At 36.4% G+C, this 18,314-nt stretch overlaps 1 protein-coding gene across 1 annotated transcript in view; it reads right to left on the reverse strand.

The window, feature by feature from the left end:
* Positions 1–14,801, reverse strand: part of LOC149172175 (uncharacterized) — a 93,392-nt gene extending 78,591 nt beyond the window's left edge. The window contains exons 1-3 of the mRNA XM_089426229.1: positions 14,440–14,801; positions 10,747–11,808; positions 10,515–10,562 (exon numbers count right to left, since the gene is read on the reverse strand). Coding sequence (XP_089282355.1) covers positions 10,515–10,562; positions 10,747–11,808; positions 14,440–14,652 — 1,323 coding nt within the window. The 5' untranslated portion in view covers positions 14,653–14,801. The remainder of the gene's footprint in view (positions 1–10,514; positions 10,563–10,746; positions 11,809–14,439) is intronic.
* Between the last annotated feature and the right edge of the window lie 3,513 nt (positions 14,802–18,314).

Genomic DNA, 18,314 nt, shown 5'->3' on the forward strand with positions numbered 1-18,314 from the left:
TGTGACTGCAAAGATGCTCTTCTTGGGATTCAATGAAATTCCATACCTTCGGCATCTTTTGAAAATTTGTCTCAGGTGATAAATATGATCCCTTCTGTGATATGAATACATAGTGATGTCATCCATGTAAACCACTACTGATCTATTCATCAACCCTCAGAAAGCTATGTCCATAGCTCTTTGGAATGTGGAACCCATGTTAATGAGCCCAAAAGTCATTTTACGATATGTGTAGGTGCCCCATTTGGTGTTGAAGGTTGTCTTAAGCTGATCCCCATAAGATACCAGTACTTGATTATATCCTAAAAACCCATCTAATAGGGACAACATTTCAGACCTAGAAACGCACTGAAGGATGTGTTCCATAGAAGGGATAGGATAATTATCCTTTTGAGATGCTTTGTTCAGGTTTTTGAAATCAATACACAGCCTGATGTCTCCATTTTTCTTTCTCACTGGCACGAGATTGGCTACCCAGCGGGTGTGTCTGACCAAGAAGATGATTTTAGCATCCATCATCTTGTTTAGTTCTTTCTTCACCAATGGTTCTAGGCTTGGATGCATCTTACACAGCTTTTGTTGGTAGGGCTTGGCCTCCTTTTCCAAAGGGATCATATGTTACATAACACTGGTATCAAAGGTCTTTAGGTCTTCATGTGTCCACGCAAAGACGTCCTTATAGTCTTTAAATAGCTTGATGAATGCAACATTTTCTTGTGGAGAGCACCCAAGGTCCAGATTGACATTTTTTAGGTCTTCTTTGGTCCCAAGGTTGACCATTTCATACTTCATGGACGAGCTATGCGTTTTACAGTTAGTTGGTTTCTTGAATCTATCATGCAAGTCATACAAGTGATCCATCTTAACAACTAGTTTTGGAATCACATTGGGATGATCCTTTTCCTCATCTTCCCTCTCATTCATAAGCTTGTCATGCTCCTTTTCATCAATGACTGCATTCTTGAATGTCTTCTCACAGTGCAAGAACTCAAGAATTTGCTCACCATCTTCGAACACCTGCCAATTCTAGATGTTATTAGGCATAGATGGTCTGAAAATCAATTCAACAGAACATTTATTTTTCTTCAGTCTAAAATCAGGGAAAAGTTTAGTAGCCATATTGGCCATCAGATCAGCGTCTTGGTTTTTCCCTCGAGGTATGTATGTGATATTAAAAGAATCAAAACTTTTAATTAAGTCCCATACCTCATGTTGGTACCTTACTAGGTGTGGTAAATTGCAATGTATCCTTTTCCTTACCTGATCTACGATTATCTGTGAGTCGCCAAAAACTTTAAGATCTTTTACATTCATATCAATGGCTTTCTTCAGGCCTTGCAGCAAGCCTTCATATTCTGTTGTGTTATTGGTGCATGCAAACTTCAACCGGCTAGCGATCAATTGTTGGTTCCCTTGCGGGTCAATGAGAACACTTCTAGCACTTGCACCTTCAAGGCAGTTAGAGCCATCAAAATAAAGTGTCCATAATATAGCATCTAATGTTACATCAATTGAACTACTATCTAAGAAATTAGTCCTATCATCTACTATAGTACAGGATAATTCATCAGTTGGATTATGGGAGGGACTTTCCAACTGTGCGTATGTCAAAGTTTCTTCAACTGTTTCTGCATGAAATTCTCCAAAACAGGTTTTTGTAGGATAAACATTGAAACTATAGTTCCCAAGGATGGAGTTGGTAAAAATTACAGGTTCATTGGGACCATTTAGTTCAGTTACCACATAATTCATGTATCTTTCACAATCAACTCTCAGCATATGACCTTTTCCCTTCTTGGGCAGCAAGAGGTGGGACCAATCAGTTGAGAAATATCCATTGAGTTTTGTTGACCAATCCCTTCTAAGCAACATTCCATAGGCTTTGGGTATATTGACTACCACTATATCAATGACTTGTGTGGACTGTGGTTTAGCAGCCATCCGAATCAACACATCTTTTAGTTATCCAATTACTTTCACATTGTCGTGTCCAATTGCATAATTCGGGTCCCAGTTTTCTCAGATATTGCATGTAGTCTTTTAGCAACAACATAAGGCATCACAATGGACGAGGCACCAGAATCTACCAGGAAATTGTGCACATTCATGTTGAGGATTTCAAATGTGATAAGGAAAGGTGGGGTCATGGATTTTGACTTTCTCCCTATCATGGCTGTGCTGACATCTTGGGGTTTTTTATTCATTTTGGACAGAGTGGCTTCCATAGTTGATGGCATTTGGGCTGCAACGGAGGTGTTGACAGGTCTGGACACTGACTTCTTGGCTTGGTTGCTTGGGATGGTGGGAGCTTTGGAGTTTCTCTCATTCATAGCTTTCAAGAGCAAATCTCTTTGCTGCGTTAATTTCAGCAAATCAAAGTATGTGATATTAGCCCTAGATTTCTTAAGATCATCCACAATATTGTAATCAATGTTATAAATAGTATAAGGCAGAGTAAACATACCTATTTTTTCATTCTTAGGTGGGAGTTTACCATCTTGAGTAGCCTTCGTTGAAGTGGGCGATGCATTTTCTTTTTCTGGATGGTTTGCAATAGGGGTATTCTTGGATTGACCACCAGGTCTACTCTTTTCGATATGAACATTGGGAGTAGGTGCTTTCACAGGGCAAATATCTTTCTTGTTCTGATCTACAGGCTTCATCACACTTGCAAGTGGCCCTTTGCTTCGTGTGTGGATTTATTCCATACTGTCTCTTTGGTCATCATCATTCTCATTTGTATAAAAATCCCACAGCACGTTGATTTGGGATTCTTCTTCCAATGCCTCTTCTACTTGGTATTCTTCCTCATCTTCTTGTTCTGGCTCTAGCTCCACTATAGGTTCTTCTTGGTTGAGGAGTGATCCGACAAGAGCCAGCTCTTCTGTGTTTAAATTCCCTTCATTGGGTGGAGTAGGTAGTGCAAGTGGACCAAGACTTCCTTCTGTCTTCTTATGATAGAAAGGCTTAAAGGGATTTCTGTTGTTATAGTCTCCTCCACTACCACTAGTACTCTCTCCATGATTCCTTTTCATATCGATGACTGTGTTTGTTAGTTTCTTAATGATCCAATGCAAACCTTCCATATATGTGGCGTCCTTGCTTTTGGTTTCAGCCCCTTTGTTATCACTCCCATTATCCTTCTTGGATGCTTGAGAGGCTTTCTTTTCTCCGGTTGTATGGTGGCATGCTGTGAGACTGAGCATTTCATTCTCGACTTTTACTGCTTCATCGATGGCACCTTGTAAGGTTTGCGCGTTACTCCTTTTGACCCACATCACAGTAGGGATACGGAGAGCAGTGATGTAGAATTCCATGAGCGCCTCTTCTGTAGGTCTAGCAGTGGTCGAGATTCTGTTGAATAAGGTGTTGAACCGGGTATTAAAATCCTCAACCTTTTCTTTGGTTTCCATTTTCAAACAGGATAGTTCAAGGACTAGGGCAGCAGGGGTTTTTTTATTGCCATACTTGTCTAAGAAGGCCTGTTGAAAGCAGCCCACAAGGTGATAGATCCGGTTATCAAGCTAAAATACCATGTGGAAGTTGCACCGGTCAGGGTAAAATGGAATAGGCTATATCTTCATCAGCTACCCCCAGCATGCGTCGGCCAGGAAGAAAGAATTGATATGATTTTCAACGGTGTCTCCCCTCTCAGGGTCAAATTTAGGCAGTACCTTTTTTGCATTCTTGGGTAAGGGATGCTGCTGCCTAGCTATCGCCACGACATCCTAATCGAGCTAGATAGGCAGTGCTCCCAGAGGAGGTGGGGGTTGGTTTCCACTTGGTTGAGTAATATTAGCCATATCAAGGATAGGGATGTGCTGATGGAGGTTTTCTCCGTTAGGATTTTCGAAATCAGGCAAAGGATTGCTTTCAGAAGGGGAATCCTCAGGAATTTCTTCCCAAGGAGAGTCGATGCTCTGTAAGGAATCAAGCAAAATATCTTCAAGACAAGGGGCTATAGAGGTTTCTTCGTTTATGTGATAGACCCTTGGCTTTCTTTTTGCTATCGGAGGTAATGACTGAAAGATAGGGAGTTGTGATAGGGAACGAGCGTAAGCCCAAGTGAGTCTTCTAACTGGTTGTTCCTGAGTGACAGGATACTCCCACAGTGTATCTTCTTCGAAATGAGGCTTTTTCAAATGAGAAGAGGGGTCTTTTCGACCTTCACAATCCATGTATTAATCTTGCTGAATCCATGGGTGGCACTTATAGATGAAATCTTGAAATGTTGTGGAAGGCGGTTCAGGCCCTCCTTCTAGCACCAATTTGTTAACATGGTGAATGTTCGCTATACCAACAAGGGGAACTAACCCGATCACAGGCCCCAATTAGGCCTGTTTTTGTTTGAAATGGCTAGTTCCAATGGGTTTTAAGGGACCCCGTGGACTGTAATAGGTGTTGAAGGATTGCTTTTGAGGAAAAGACTTCAATTAAATAAAAAAAATAAAACAACTAACCTCTATGTCTTAAATTCTATCTACGCTACTTCTAACTACTCTAATATAGTCCTACCTATCTTAATCTATCTTGCAGGGGCAAAATAAAAGAGATTAAACACCATAAATAAATTCCAAGTCCAAAAGAATAAATTACTGAGTTCATAGATGAACACGACTATATTAGAGCTTGATTGCAATCAGATTACTCATACAGGAATACACATTCCTTTTGGTACAAATAAACTAGCAATTGGTGTTTAATACGGTTTTGAATCAGAGATCACTCAAGTTAACCATATAATTGAATCGTATTCAATTAAACCAGACTAATCATGAAAAGTATGAATCAATACACATAAACACAAATCACATTTACATTCATGCCGGAATCAACACCCTTCTTCAAAACACCTCAAAGCAAAATCAAAATAAATCAAAAACTAAAGGCCCCTTCTTGAACCAGACAGTCCTCTTTATTCACAATAAGTCAAAACTATTGTTATCCAAACAAAATCCCCTTCTCCTCTTTGAGGGTAATACTTATGCAAAAGCCCCCGACTCTCGGTCTTCCCTACCTCTTCATCTTCCCCCCACTGTTTCCGATATACAAACCGAGTATACAGAGATAGGACTGTCAGCATAACCACTAACACGTAGAAAGAATTTCTACTGGAGCGCTTCATTTCCTGAGGAAGTGAACAGATGTTGATAAGAATGGTGACTGTGTATCACCTTTCCATGATAAAACCGAGACAACTTTTCTCTCAGAATGCACAGGCGACGCGTGGTATTCCGACTTGAAATGCCTAAGGCCAAACCTTCAAACACAACGCTTTTGCATACATGGCTCTTCGAATCCACTCCTGCATCCTTTACTTCTCACCCGCAAAGATAGCTATCATTAGCTTCACGATTGTGAACAATATAACAGAAATATTCACATAGAACATAAACGCTTCCTTCATTAACTTTCAAAAACTACGGGAATAAGTGTGAAATGTATTTACGCATAAAACACGGGCAACAAACAATTTCCCACTCAATCCATAGGCTTGGCACAATTTTTGAGGGCTTCTTTTAATCGCAATCGGGTATCGGCCCCTCTGTGGGTCGTAGTACCCATGCCTTCCACTTCCCCGATGCGCAATTATACTATCGGGACTCCACAGGCCCGCCTTTTACACTAAAAACCTAATCCCTTTGTTATTTCGGAAAATTTGGAAAACACGGGAAAATAAAGAAAATCCCATTCTGATCACTCAGGCCGGACCTCAAATTATATATATCGAGGTCTATAAATATCGTTGAGTCTCGCATATCACATATCGCAATATGCACAAACCTGGGACTCCGCTGATTGCGATATGCGACGGGGCTTTGGACCGGAAAATATATATATATATATATATCATATTTGATAGGCTCGACGAGTCCGCCATATCACTGCGCGTACTGTGTATAAGGCCCAAGCTCCATTGATATGTGATATGCAACAGGGAGCCAGACCCGATAATGTATACAATGTGGTTAATAATGTCATCGAGTCCAGAGGCCAGTGGCATGCCACATATATATATATATATATATATATATATATATATAAACCTTGGACCTTGGTCGATTGCGATATGCGACGGGGCTTCGAACCCGAAAATATATATGAAGTGTGGTTAATAGTGCCATCGGGTCCGATGCCTTATGGTATGCGTTATGTGCCAAGGTTATATGCGATAAGCGAAAAGGGAGGATATATGCATGTTTTGAGCATTTCCACTATAAAAGGCCACAACGGGAATAATGATGCGATGGGGGTTTTGTGAGTTAAACAAACAACGATTATAATAAGGGTGGGGGTGATGGTTTGTGCAGGCACAAATGTACCATGCATGTTTGTGAAGATTAAAAGGTCCCTATGAAGGGGGTGAATAAAGGGCGAGGCTGTGTCATGAATGACCCATGTAGTAGAGGTTTATTCAATGGCTTAGCCATCAAGCGTTGAAAATTTGACTCGACAACGAGTTAACATCCATGTGATAAAACAAATCATTCCAAAAGATGAAAGATCAAACTTCTAGGGGACCCATTGAAAATTTTCTATCAGAGCATGTTTTAATAGGGTGGTAGTTGTGGCCACAACACATTGGTAGCATTCTACCTTGGACATGTCTACCTTCCTTTTTGACCCTTTTGATTTCTTGAAGTTTCCTTTGTGATGAGCAATGTAGGCATTTGAAACTTCTTTAGGGTTGGAAACTAATGAGATCCTTGGAAACTAATAAGATCCTTAATTCTTCTTGGCTGCAAATAGTGCATAATTCTTCAAAAGTGGGAGCTACCTTCCAACTATTAAGTCATGCAACAAATGCACCCCAAAAATGTGGCAACCCTAATAGAGCAATGATCACAAATTCTTTGTCTGGAACAACTTCATCAGATCATCTATGATTCTTACTATTCTCACAAAGAAGGATGCCATTGTGTCTTCTTTAGTCATCTTTGTGGACCTTAGTTCATTCTTCAAGCTTGCTACTTGACCAATGTTCTTGATAGTGAATAACTTTGACAAGGCCTCATACATTTCTTGAGCATGGTCAATGTTGGCTATGTATGGGACAAGGTTGTCCTCTATTCCTTCTACCATTAGATTCATGACCACTAATTCTAATTCTCTAAACTTCACTTTATCAACATCATTGGAGTCTTTTGTAGGCTTCATTACTTTTCTGCTGACCAAGTCTAGTACCTTGTTCTTTTCAAGAATGAGGTCAATCATCTTGTTCCAATCTTCTTCCAAGACTTGTAGTTCCAGGCTCCTTCAAGTTTGTTCTCTCCCTTGATTAAGTTGAACATTTTCCTTGAAGATAATAGATTTCTTCCCTTGAATAATCCTTTTGAATGATTCCTTGATCAAGTACTGGAGACTATGATTTTTTGATAAAGTAGTTGAGACCGCCTTTCTATTCTTTCATTACCAAAGCTTTGATACCATGTTAGAAAATTAGAAGGGAAGAAATATTTTCTTATACTTGATAATTACTTGTGATCTTCTTAATTTCTTATTAGATTTCCTTTATATATTTTTTCCTTTTAGTTCATCAAGCAATTACCAAAGAAATAGCACATAAATCAATGGACACCTGATATAGGCACACAAGTAGGGAAAACCCCTCTCTAGGGGAAAACCCAGCCAATAATTCTTCCTTCAATATTTTTCCTCAGATAATCCAAGACTCTAGACCTTGACACAAACTTTACTCCACACCAAGTCAACCCTCTCCTTCCTTTGCAAATGATCCTGTTTGACCTAGCTACAACAACAAAAGTAGTAGCACTATGCAACACTTTCTTGGATCTAGTAACTTCAACCTTTCTTTGGAGACTTCGATCTTGGCTGAAAGACTTCGATATTGACTTAGGAACTTCAATTTTGAACTAATACAACTTCCTGAGGTAGAAGCACCCAACAACAACAACTTCGAACAATGTAGCAGCTGGCAGTGGCATCGACAAGAGAACTTATAGCTTCAAATCTAGGGCACAAGGAAGAGAGAGAGAGATGCACCAAATTTTCAATTTTCCTTTCTTCTTTCACCTTGACCAAACTCGCACTTATTTAGCCCTCTTCCTTCACTTCGCACTTTTTCTGGATTCCAAAGAGATATCAAACTTGGTTGAGATGTTCTCCTTCAAATGAATTTGAATTGCTTCTTTTATAGTCTTTAGGTGAGGTCAAATAACCCTCCTTGAGGTTGACATGGTCATCTTAATGCCAACTTGCTGTGGAGGCAACATATTTATTTTTTATTCAAAAGCCCAAGAAATGTCTCTTTAAAAGTACAATGACTCTATTAACTCAGAATATATCCTAGAAGTCCTCAATGGGGACTTTGACCTAAAACATGATGACCGAGGAATGAAACCTATGCTTTAATAAGTAGTAGTAGTAGTAATAATAATAATAATTCTTTTCTTTATTCTTTTGACAAGTACATTTCAAGATGACTCAAATACATTAATAAGGACCAAACCTAGTTTCATTTTCCAACAAGCCAAAGGATAGGTTGAATGTGGAAATAGAGAAAATAAGGAAGTTGATGTTGAAGAAGCTTCAGCAAAAGAGGTATGCAGGGCAAAGAAGAATAAACGACATCATATTGCCTATGGTGAGGTACGTAGGGAAAAGAAGAATAAAGGACATCATATTGCATATGGTAGAGAAACTTTTCATTAGCAAGGGAGGAGGAAGACTACATCATAAAACATGGAAACCTAGAAGGATGAAGAAGAAAACAATATAATAGCAACATGACAATTGGGAGATGACTCAGAAAACTGGATGGAATATATAATATGAAATAAAAACATTGAAAGTTGTGGCCAAACTAATTTGTACCTCCTGTCTGAACACCATTACAAACTTAAAATAGGAGGAAAAGATGACTAATGAGAATAACAAGCAACTCAAAAGTATGAGAAGGTTGTCAGATCTATTTTTCTTGATGCAACTAATGTTGTTTTAAAGCTACATACTAGGAGATGGTTGGTATTAGCATGATGGTTTCAACAAAGACAAATTGAATGTAATAGCTATTGCCGATTTTCTATTGGGTTGTCTTAATATATCTTCTTCTTGCAACCAAATGTTGTTTGAATGTCACAGATGGGAAATTCAATATAGACATGTCCATGTTTGATTCAGTATCCAACTTGTAGAAAATATATACAAACTGGTTAGTTTATTGCACCGAGAGGTGCTTTAAAGTCCAATATGGCAATGATGTTGTAAAACATTATATAATATAATATAATGTTATGTTTACTTAACCAAATTATTTAAATAAAAATAAAATTAAATGTTTAAGTCATAGACTAGTTAAGATAGGTCCAAGTTAGTCATTTGATGGGTTTAGGGATAGTGGTTCACAAGCCCATGTTATTGCATGACTATGGTATTTCTTATGACGAAGCCTATTTAAAAGCTTGAGAAAAACTATTATGGAATGCAAGAGCACCATATTAGATTCATACTAACTACGAACTTGATCCTCTTAGTGATTGTAGATTTAGATTTAAGATACATCTAAACTGGTCATATATGGACCTTGGTATATGTCAGTTATAAAGAAGACAACTTGGACTTCAACTGACATAAGAATCCCCGGTTTGTTTGTTTCTTTTATGTACAATGTAGAAAAGTTGATACACTAACAACTCAATTGGGATTTTCTATCCTAGGGATAGAAAAATGCTATATTTGATCCCCTATGCTAGATTTTGTGTGAAAACGAACCGTAATAAAGATTTGATGAATATGACAATGTGATCTCATCCTGTCGAAGGAAGAGATTTCGAAAAGCTATAGAGAAGAAAAAACTGCTCTAGTTCAGATTCCAGAAAGTAGGGTTAAGAAGGTTTTCAGAGGTATAATACTAAAAGAAAAAGATCAGTTTGGTTAAGTAGAATCTGCAAGAGCGTTGTAGAAGAGTGAATGAAGACAGTAATGCCTCTATTGGAAATGTTTTGTGAAAGTGATCCCAATTCAGTTTAAGGGAATAATGAGTTGAACCAACAGAAACAGCCTTGTTTATAGAAAAGCCTGAAACATTTAGAGAAAGGAATGAAGAAGCAAAAACAGCAAGCAAGATAAATCCACTGGGGAATTCCAGTGAAAAGGCATGAGGAGAGTAGCTCTATTTCTATTGTTGGGGTATGTAGCAGAGTTGGAAAATCCCCGGAAACAAAGTAGATAAGAAGCTTGGATAACACAAGTGTGGTCGAACCTTATTATATTGCCTTTTTACTCGCAATTTTGGTAGAAGGGCTAGAACAGATTTCCTATCATGGGTGTAGCAGATTTTGTGCCTTGCGTTTTCTGACATAGAACAATTTCAACTTGTTTATACACAGAGATATCTTTAATCAGGAAAATTCTGTAAAAATCCAGAAAATGCTAGTGATTAAGAAGTTCCAGCTTATAGAAATCCAAAGGAAGAAATCAATATTGAATAATTATATAATGTTAAAAGAGTGATAAAGTAAGAGAGCTCATATCGGGTGAAATCCAGTGCTTACTTCCTTGGGCATCACGCCAATAAGCTCCATCATTGAGACCAGGTGGTCCTAAACAGGAATATAGCAGGCATGCCAGGTTAGAAACTGGAGGAATTGAACAGAAATAGATAATATGGTTTCAACTATTGAACTTAGATTTGGGATTACTTTTTGACAGCGATGTCGAATAATCAAATTAGATTGCAATTGGAAAAGAATCAATGGCCTAAGTTGAAAGAATACATGTTCTTACATCATCCTTGCTGTATCCATCTCCACTATGGGGATGAAATAGTACATCACCAGTAGCAAGTTCGAAGACCATGCATGCAAAAGACCACATATCTGCAGGTGTGGAGTAACCAGCTCCAAGGATAACCTCTGGAGCTCTATACTGTCTTGTCTGGATAATATCGGAATACTGTTTATGAGTCCAACATGAATTTCCAAAGTCAACTATTTTACATCTGAGGTCTATTGAGGCCAGTATCTTCCTCCTAACATCGAGATTCATCCTTTTGAGGGGTACAATCTGTTCCGCATTCTCCACTTTGTGGGGTGCAACCTTTTCTCCATTATCCTCCTTTTTGACACCACTATCCGCTGGAACTTCTGTCCTGGCACTCTCTGCTGTGATATATTTCGGTTCTGGTATATCTTTTACTGATCCATTTTTACTGTTATTAAGAGTTAACTTCTTGACTTTCTTCCTCAATTTACTTTTTTGGTTCTTTGTTAGTCCCAGAGTACTAATGCTTGCAATTGCCTTTGCGGTTGCAGAAATTAATGGCTCCTTTGGTTCCGCAGAATTAGATGGGAGGTTGGTTGCATTTAGAGCTGCAGAATTCAATGGCTTCTTTGGCAGTGCAGAACTCAACGGCTGTTTGGTTTCGTTACTCTTTTGAGGAGGAAGTATCAGAGGTTTGCCATTTTTCCGAGGGTCCTTTGAGGAGTCAATGGCAGATACAAGAAAAACATTTTCTGGGTTCAAATCAGTGTGAATGATAGAAAGTCTGCGATGCAAATAGTCCAATCCTATCAAGGTATAATAACAAATATTCTTAACCATTTTCAGAGGCATGCCCTTGTAATCGTAATACTTAATTAGAGAAAGTAGATTGTTGCCCAAATACTCAAATACCAGACAGTAATGTTGTCCATTGGGTCCATTATGTTTGAAATGATCAAGCAATGTGACAATACATTTTTCGTCGTTGGGATCCCCAGTACGAATTTGGTTGAGAATTGAAATCTCATCCACTGCGGCATCTGTGTAATTTGGTGCACTTTTTTGAACCTTGAGGGCAACATGTTTCTGCATTTTATAAAACAAATTAAAGATTGTGCACAAAAACAGAAGTAAAATTTCTCACACATTTTATGATGAAATAAAACATAAGAGCAGATCAAATCCTTTACAGCCGTTTAATGATTTCATCCGTTCAAATGTTGCATAAGTCCAAACAAAACTAATCAATTCTAATTTCACATCTGATTATTTATTTTTTGAAATTATGATAAAATGTTCTAATTTCACATCTGATTTATTTATTTTTAGAAATTATGATAAAATGTTAGCTGAGGTGAGCTTTCATTTTGTTGGATTTCAAGATAAAATATGAAATTTTTCTTATCTGATTTTTACCAAAAAAAATTGCTTAATTCAATAAGAAAGCATTTTAACTTCTAGATTTTATGATAAATGTTAATGCAGTATTGCTATTATTTTATTTTTAAATTAATTTAATTATTATATATGTTAAAATTTGAATTTTAATAAATTTATTTTGGAAGTATAGTTTGAGTGGTATTAACGGTTAAGAAACCAATTGAATATCTAACCTTTTTGTTTGTTTGTCAAGTTTTTGTGGCTTGAGGAGCCTCGACCCAGATCTAATCGTCGTCACCCGGGGATCATACTCGGCCTTGGCCTTTTTTAGCATGTCTCCTCCCCCTAGCACAGGGGACCCCACCTGATCCATCTGTCAAAGTCACCTCAGCCTCGGCCACACTAGCACTAGGCTAACTAGATTTTTTAGCATGTCTCCTCCCCCTAGCACAGGGGACCCCACTTGATCCATCTATCAAAGTCACCTCGGCTTAAGCCACACCAGCTCTAGGCTAACTAGATTTGTTAGCATGTCTCCTCCCCTAGCACACCAGCTCTAGGCTAACTAGATTTTTTAGCATGTCTCCTCCCCCTAGCACAGGGGACCCCCACCTAATCCATCCGTCAAAGTCACCCGGGGATCAGCCTCGGCCTCGGCCACACCAGCTTTAGGCTAACTAGATTTTTTAGCATGCTTCCTCCCCCTAACTAGATTTTTTAGCATGTTTCCTCCCCCTAGCACAGGGGATCCCTTATCCATCCGTCAAAATCACAACACAACTCGGCCTCGGCCACACGGCTAACTAGATTTTTTAGCATGTCTCCTCCGACTGCCACTTAGGTCGGAGGCTCACCCTCAACAAAACAATTGAATATCTAACTTAACCATAACCTTAAAAATAAATTATTATGATCACTATTTATTTAAATATTAAAAAATAATTACTTAAATATTTATAACATATACAGATTTAAATATTAATACTAATTTTACTTACTATATATAAAATATTTCTTTTTCTTTTTTTTAATATGCTAGCCTTGATTGAAAGGTAAGAAGTTATCTATTTTTATTTCTATAGTCATAATCAAAATGTCCAATTGGTGTATTAGATTCTATTGTTTATAGAATAAGATATTTTTTTTAAGTAATTTGATTACTAATATCTATGATGGATGTACTCTTCTAATTTCAAATCTATATAAGAAGAAGCACATGTTTTTAACCATTAGATGTTTTTAACCATTAAATGTGTTTGCTCACTCAACTTATTCACTAAGATGTGATTAAAGAAGTGGAAAATACTTTATATTTTCCTGAGTAGCGATAAAAAGTTGTTTTGGACTCTAAATGCAAGAATGGATAAAAATATTTGTAGAATCTCTAATCTCAAGTAGATTATAAAAAATAAAAATGTAGTTAAGTATATAAGGATTGTTTTTTCATTTTAAAAGAAATGAAATGAATGGAATTAACTGAAAAAATAAAGGACTGATTTGTTTATATGTTGAGAATGAAGTCTGTGGAATGAAGTGGAATGAACTGAACTAGAGATCTTTACCAAACTTACAATTTTTTTTCCAAAATACAATTTCTAGAAAAGACTCCTTTTCCGACTCTAACGAGAATTCAGAATTCAAATCCAATGAATGGATAAAAATTCAATTAGACGGACAAGAATCTCTTCAGAATTCTAATGGACGGTACAGGGTTTGAAACCGGGGCTTTGAAATTTGAAATTCAGGATTTCCTGTTTTCTTTTTACAAATCCTGGATTTCATACTTTTAAATCGAAACGGGCTTTAAGAATTTAAGATGTATTTCACAATTCTAATGGACGGTACAGGGTTTGAAACCGGGGCTTTGAAATTTGAAATTCAGGATTTCCTGTTTTCTTTTTACCAAATCCTGGACTTCATACTTTTAAATCGAAACAGGCTTTAAGAATTTAAGATGTACTTCAGAGCAGAGAGTATAAGATACTAAATGACAAAAGAAAATATAAAATTGTGTATAAAGGTACAGAGCAAATGAACAAATTGATAAAGGTGTTTGAATTTTCTGAAACTCTACTTGCAATTATATAGACAGACAGATTCTCTTAAGTTTAAAGGGGCAAATTACGGCATTCCAAATTCCAAGCTTTAAAGGCAAATATTTTGCAGGATTAATCCCCAATCTCCTATATATGCATAAACAGACAGAGAGCGCACAAATTTTAATACTAAGATAAGTAGATTGAATGTGCATAATTTTTTCATTAAGAACCAGATTGAATGCGCACAAATTTATTTCAAAGTGCTTAATGAAATCAATAGGCAGAGATTTAATAATACGTTTTCATGGGTATCCCACGCAAGCCAGACTGTAGAGAAGTGTCCCCATCCAAGCTTGCTCTGAACAACGTAACGACCGTTCTTGAAGGTGTCTCCAATGCGTACAAAGTGGTATCCTCCCTTCCTGTAACCTTCTGGCCCTTCACTTTCAGAGGACTGTGACTCTTCCCTCTTTTCACTGTCTTCGGCCGAAATTGGGTTTACTGTTGCCATGAAAAATCCTCAATCAAAGCTAGCAAATAAGCGAATAAAGAATTCCGAAATTATGCAGAGAATAAGATTATTAGAAATGAACAGAAGAAGGATCAGGATCAGAATCGAAGGATCTGTGAATCCTTCGTTCCCTCCCTTCTCTGCTCCTCCCTTGCTTTCTGCTCCTCTACATTTTTGAAGGAATTGTGATCGATTAGTTTGAAATACAGTTAGACTTCGCCCCACACGCTAAATTTGCACAATTATTGTACATATACATAAATTTGTAAATATACCAGATTATATTTAGTATGTATAGGAATTGATATAGTTAAACTAGCATTTGCATCTAATGTTGCAAAGGAAACCGTAAGGCATAGAGTGTGGAAAAATATTGAAATGTGAATGGGCATTTTGAAAGCAAGGGTCGATAATAATGAGTTTCAATTGAGGAAGGCATGCCTAAAACCCTATTCAGGGGTTAAAGTGGCTATAAAATGGAATAAAAATAGTCATAAATAGCCATTGAAGTTGTTTACACACCTTTGTATCTGGATAAAGCTTGCCTAGTTGAAAGTGAAGGTAAGTAAATGAATCCATGCGAGCAACAAGTGGGTATCCATATCGATTTGGATAGGGATATGTACAAAATTTTATTTAAACGAAAAAATTTAATTAATATCAAGATATATTTAAAACATGTATTATATTCATTAAAGTAAATTGTTTTTGTTAAAAAAATATGTTGAAATGCATTGATAATGAATTGGTTGTAAAGACATAAACCAAGACAATTTGCCAATTATTATGTAGCAGACAAGGATATTTCCTCGACGAAATATCATTGAATATTTTAACAGGAAAAATGCGTACAAATATTTATAGGCACACTCCTTATACCTCAAGTTTTTTGGTTTCAGCTTCAGCTTTTGAAGTCTGCAGATTTATCCAAGCATCAATTCTTTTTTCTTCTCGTTGATATCTGAAATTTACAGACAAAAAATAATTATGAAGAATAAGTGGACAGTGACAGTTTAGGAATAATATAATCATATTATATTGTGAAGTATTGATGAAACCATGCTCAAAACAGTACAAATATTAGCCCATAGGTCCTCATTCCCTTATTAGCCCATATGTCGTCATTGCCTTTGATCCTTGGTTAAACATTCCCATAAAAGCCTTCATACATTTTAGAATCATCATTCAAATGAATATAACGTAGAGGAAAAGAGCTACAGAGGTTGGGCCAATATCATCATACATAGAACTGTTAAGTTATTCCAATCATCGAAAGGCCAACTCTTGAAACCAAGCAAAGGAATATGCAGTACATTGGAAAACTTAGAAAGAAATAAATAAGCCCTAACATGAGGATATAAAGTCTAAAAAAGCGATAGATGAGCAAATCCTAAACTCCAAAATGATAGCAACCATGTCTGTCTACTCTTTGTCTCATATAAAGTCTATTTGAGCATCCAGTTTGGCTATAGCTGCTCACTATGTTTGAATGTTCGATGCTTAGATGCTAACAAATTTGTAAATGTGACTTGTAGATGCTCAGATGCAAACATATTTGTAAGTGGCTTGGATATTGTTTACTTTAATGCAAAATGTAAAAAATTGGAAGAAAGCAACTTATTGTTTGTCCGTTCAATGTACAATGTGTTTTTTGTGATGTGGTTTTGCTCCAACTGATATCCAAGCTCATGATTTTTTTTACCCTTGTAGTATGCAATCCTTCTTATGCTTCTCTCATTGCCTTTTGGTTTTCTTAGAAATAAATTGTCAATAATCGTTGTATTGATACAACAGTTGGGGCATAGTTACTATTTAATTATATAAAAATGAAAATGCATATGGTGAAGTGTAGCTAGATAGCATAAAAAAGGATTGATTTAAGGTTGCTAACGGGAAATGAATGTAACCACTATTCTGGGCAATAAGATTATTTTGTGAAATCACTATAACATCTCAATTGAACCCACCATAACTTCATAGTCCCTTGGTGGACATGGTGCCAATAGTTTACATCTATTTTTATTTTTATAGTCAATTCAACTTTTGCCTTGATTAAGTTCCACATTCAGCATTCCCTTTTTAGAAAATAGAAAATCTGACATCTTATTCTTTATTTATGTTTGTCCAAGGGCTTGGTACAACAAGATAGACTCTTACTTGATTAGCCATAGATTTAATAGAAGCAGCAGAAAACCCACTCTATATGCAAAGGTAAACATAACATGAAAGTAGACACACTCTTTAAAAATTGTTAATGTGATTGTTCCCATTACAAGTTTGATAAGGGGAAGACTTACTCTAGAGATGTGAACTCCATCCTAGTGCAATTCCTTCCTTTAAAATATGTAGCAGTCACTACAAAAATCTGCGTATGTAGAGAGATAAAATGTATTCTGACATGCAAGCCAAGGTGATTGGACAAAGACGTTGATCACATCTTTCAGGTCTAAAGATAAATATCTAGAGGATTGTTGTGGATTTATATGCCTTGGACGATCACATGGCCCAGAGAAGATGATTCAAACAAGGATTAGAAGTGGCAAGGTTCATGAAAGTCTTACTCAACCTTTTGGTTGTTTCGAAGTGGATGGTTTCTCTAGCTCTCTGGTAGCTAGAAGGACAATCAGAGATTATATGTGGATAGTAATGTAACTGAATTTTCCTCCAATGTGTTTCAAGCCAGAGCTCTCGTTAATTGTAGAGGAAGAGTTTTTAACATGCGGTAAAAAGCTAGAGTTTGAATGAAATTTACAGTTTATTTCTATAAATTTTATGCAGTATCATCCCATTGATTTAGTATGTATTATGAGTTGTTTACCATTTTCATTTGAAGCCGAGATCAGATGAATCAAAAACATTAAGAAACATCTAACATGGTCTGAGTGAATGTGAATATACTATAATGCCTTCACGACATATGTATCTCTCGTACCGAAGCAGAGAAGCCAAAGTTTTTGGTAGCTTATACCCTGCATCAATCATACAATGCGATAAAAAAACAGAAATATACCCCCACCTAGCCCCCCTACCTCTCATATATATATATATATATATATATATGTATGTATGTATGTATGTATGTATGTATATATATATATATATATATATATATATATATATATATATATATATATATAGGTATGTATATATATATATATATGTATGTATATATATATATATACATATGTATATATATATATATATATACATATGTATATATATATATATATATATACATATATATATATATATATATATATATATATATATATATATATATATATATATAACATGAATGCAATAATCTATATGATTAATGACCAGTGGAATGGCAAGGCTGGCAATGGTAATGTGATAGATAATATCAGATTTGAAATGGAGGAATTTAAAGGAGCAACCTTGACATTGTAAATGATCCCAGTTTATTAAGGTGATTTAGTAACATGATCTCTTTGACACTCGTTAGTTTCGTCAAGATTTTCTTATATCAACTGAGGACTGTTCAGAGACTTTGATATTTGTTGAGATCTTAATCTAAACGTATTGTCCTGGAGACGTAGTATGATGATGATTCATCTTTTTGACATGGTATTATTGATCCTTGTGTACTTGTTATCCAATACAATTAATGAAAAATGCTTGAATCTCTTAACATTATTTCC

Source organism: Pinus tabuliformis, chromosome 4_2 (genome assembly GCF_031772625.1).
Source record: "Pinus tabuliformis cultivar Carrire ecotype Pingquan chromosome 4_2, CPIR1, whole genome shotgun sequence".
Lineage (NCBI taxonomy): Eukaryota > Viridiplantae > Streptophyta > Pinopsida > Pinales > Pinaceae > Pinus > Pinus tabuliformis.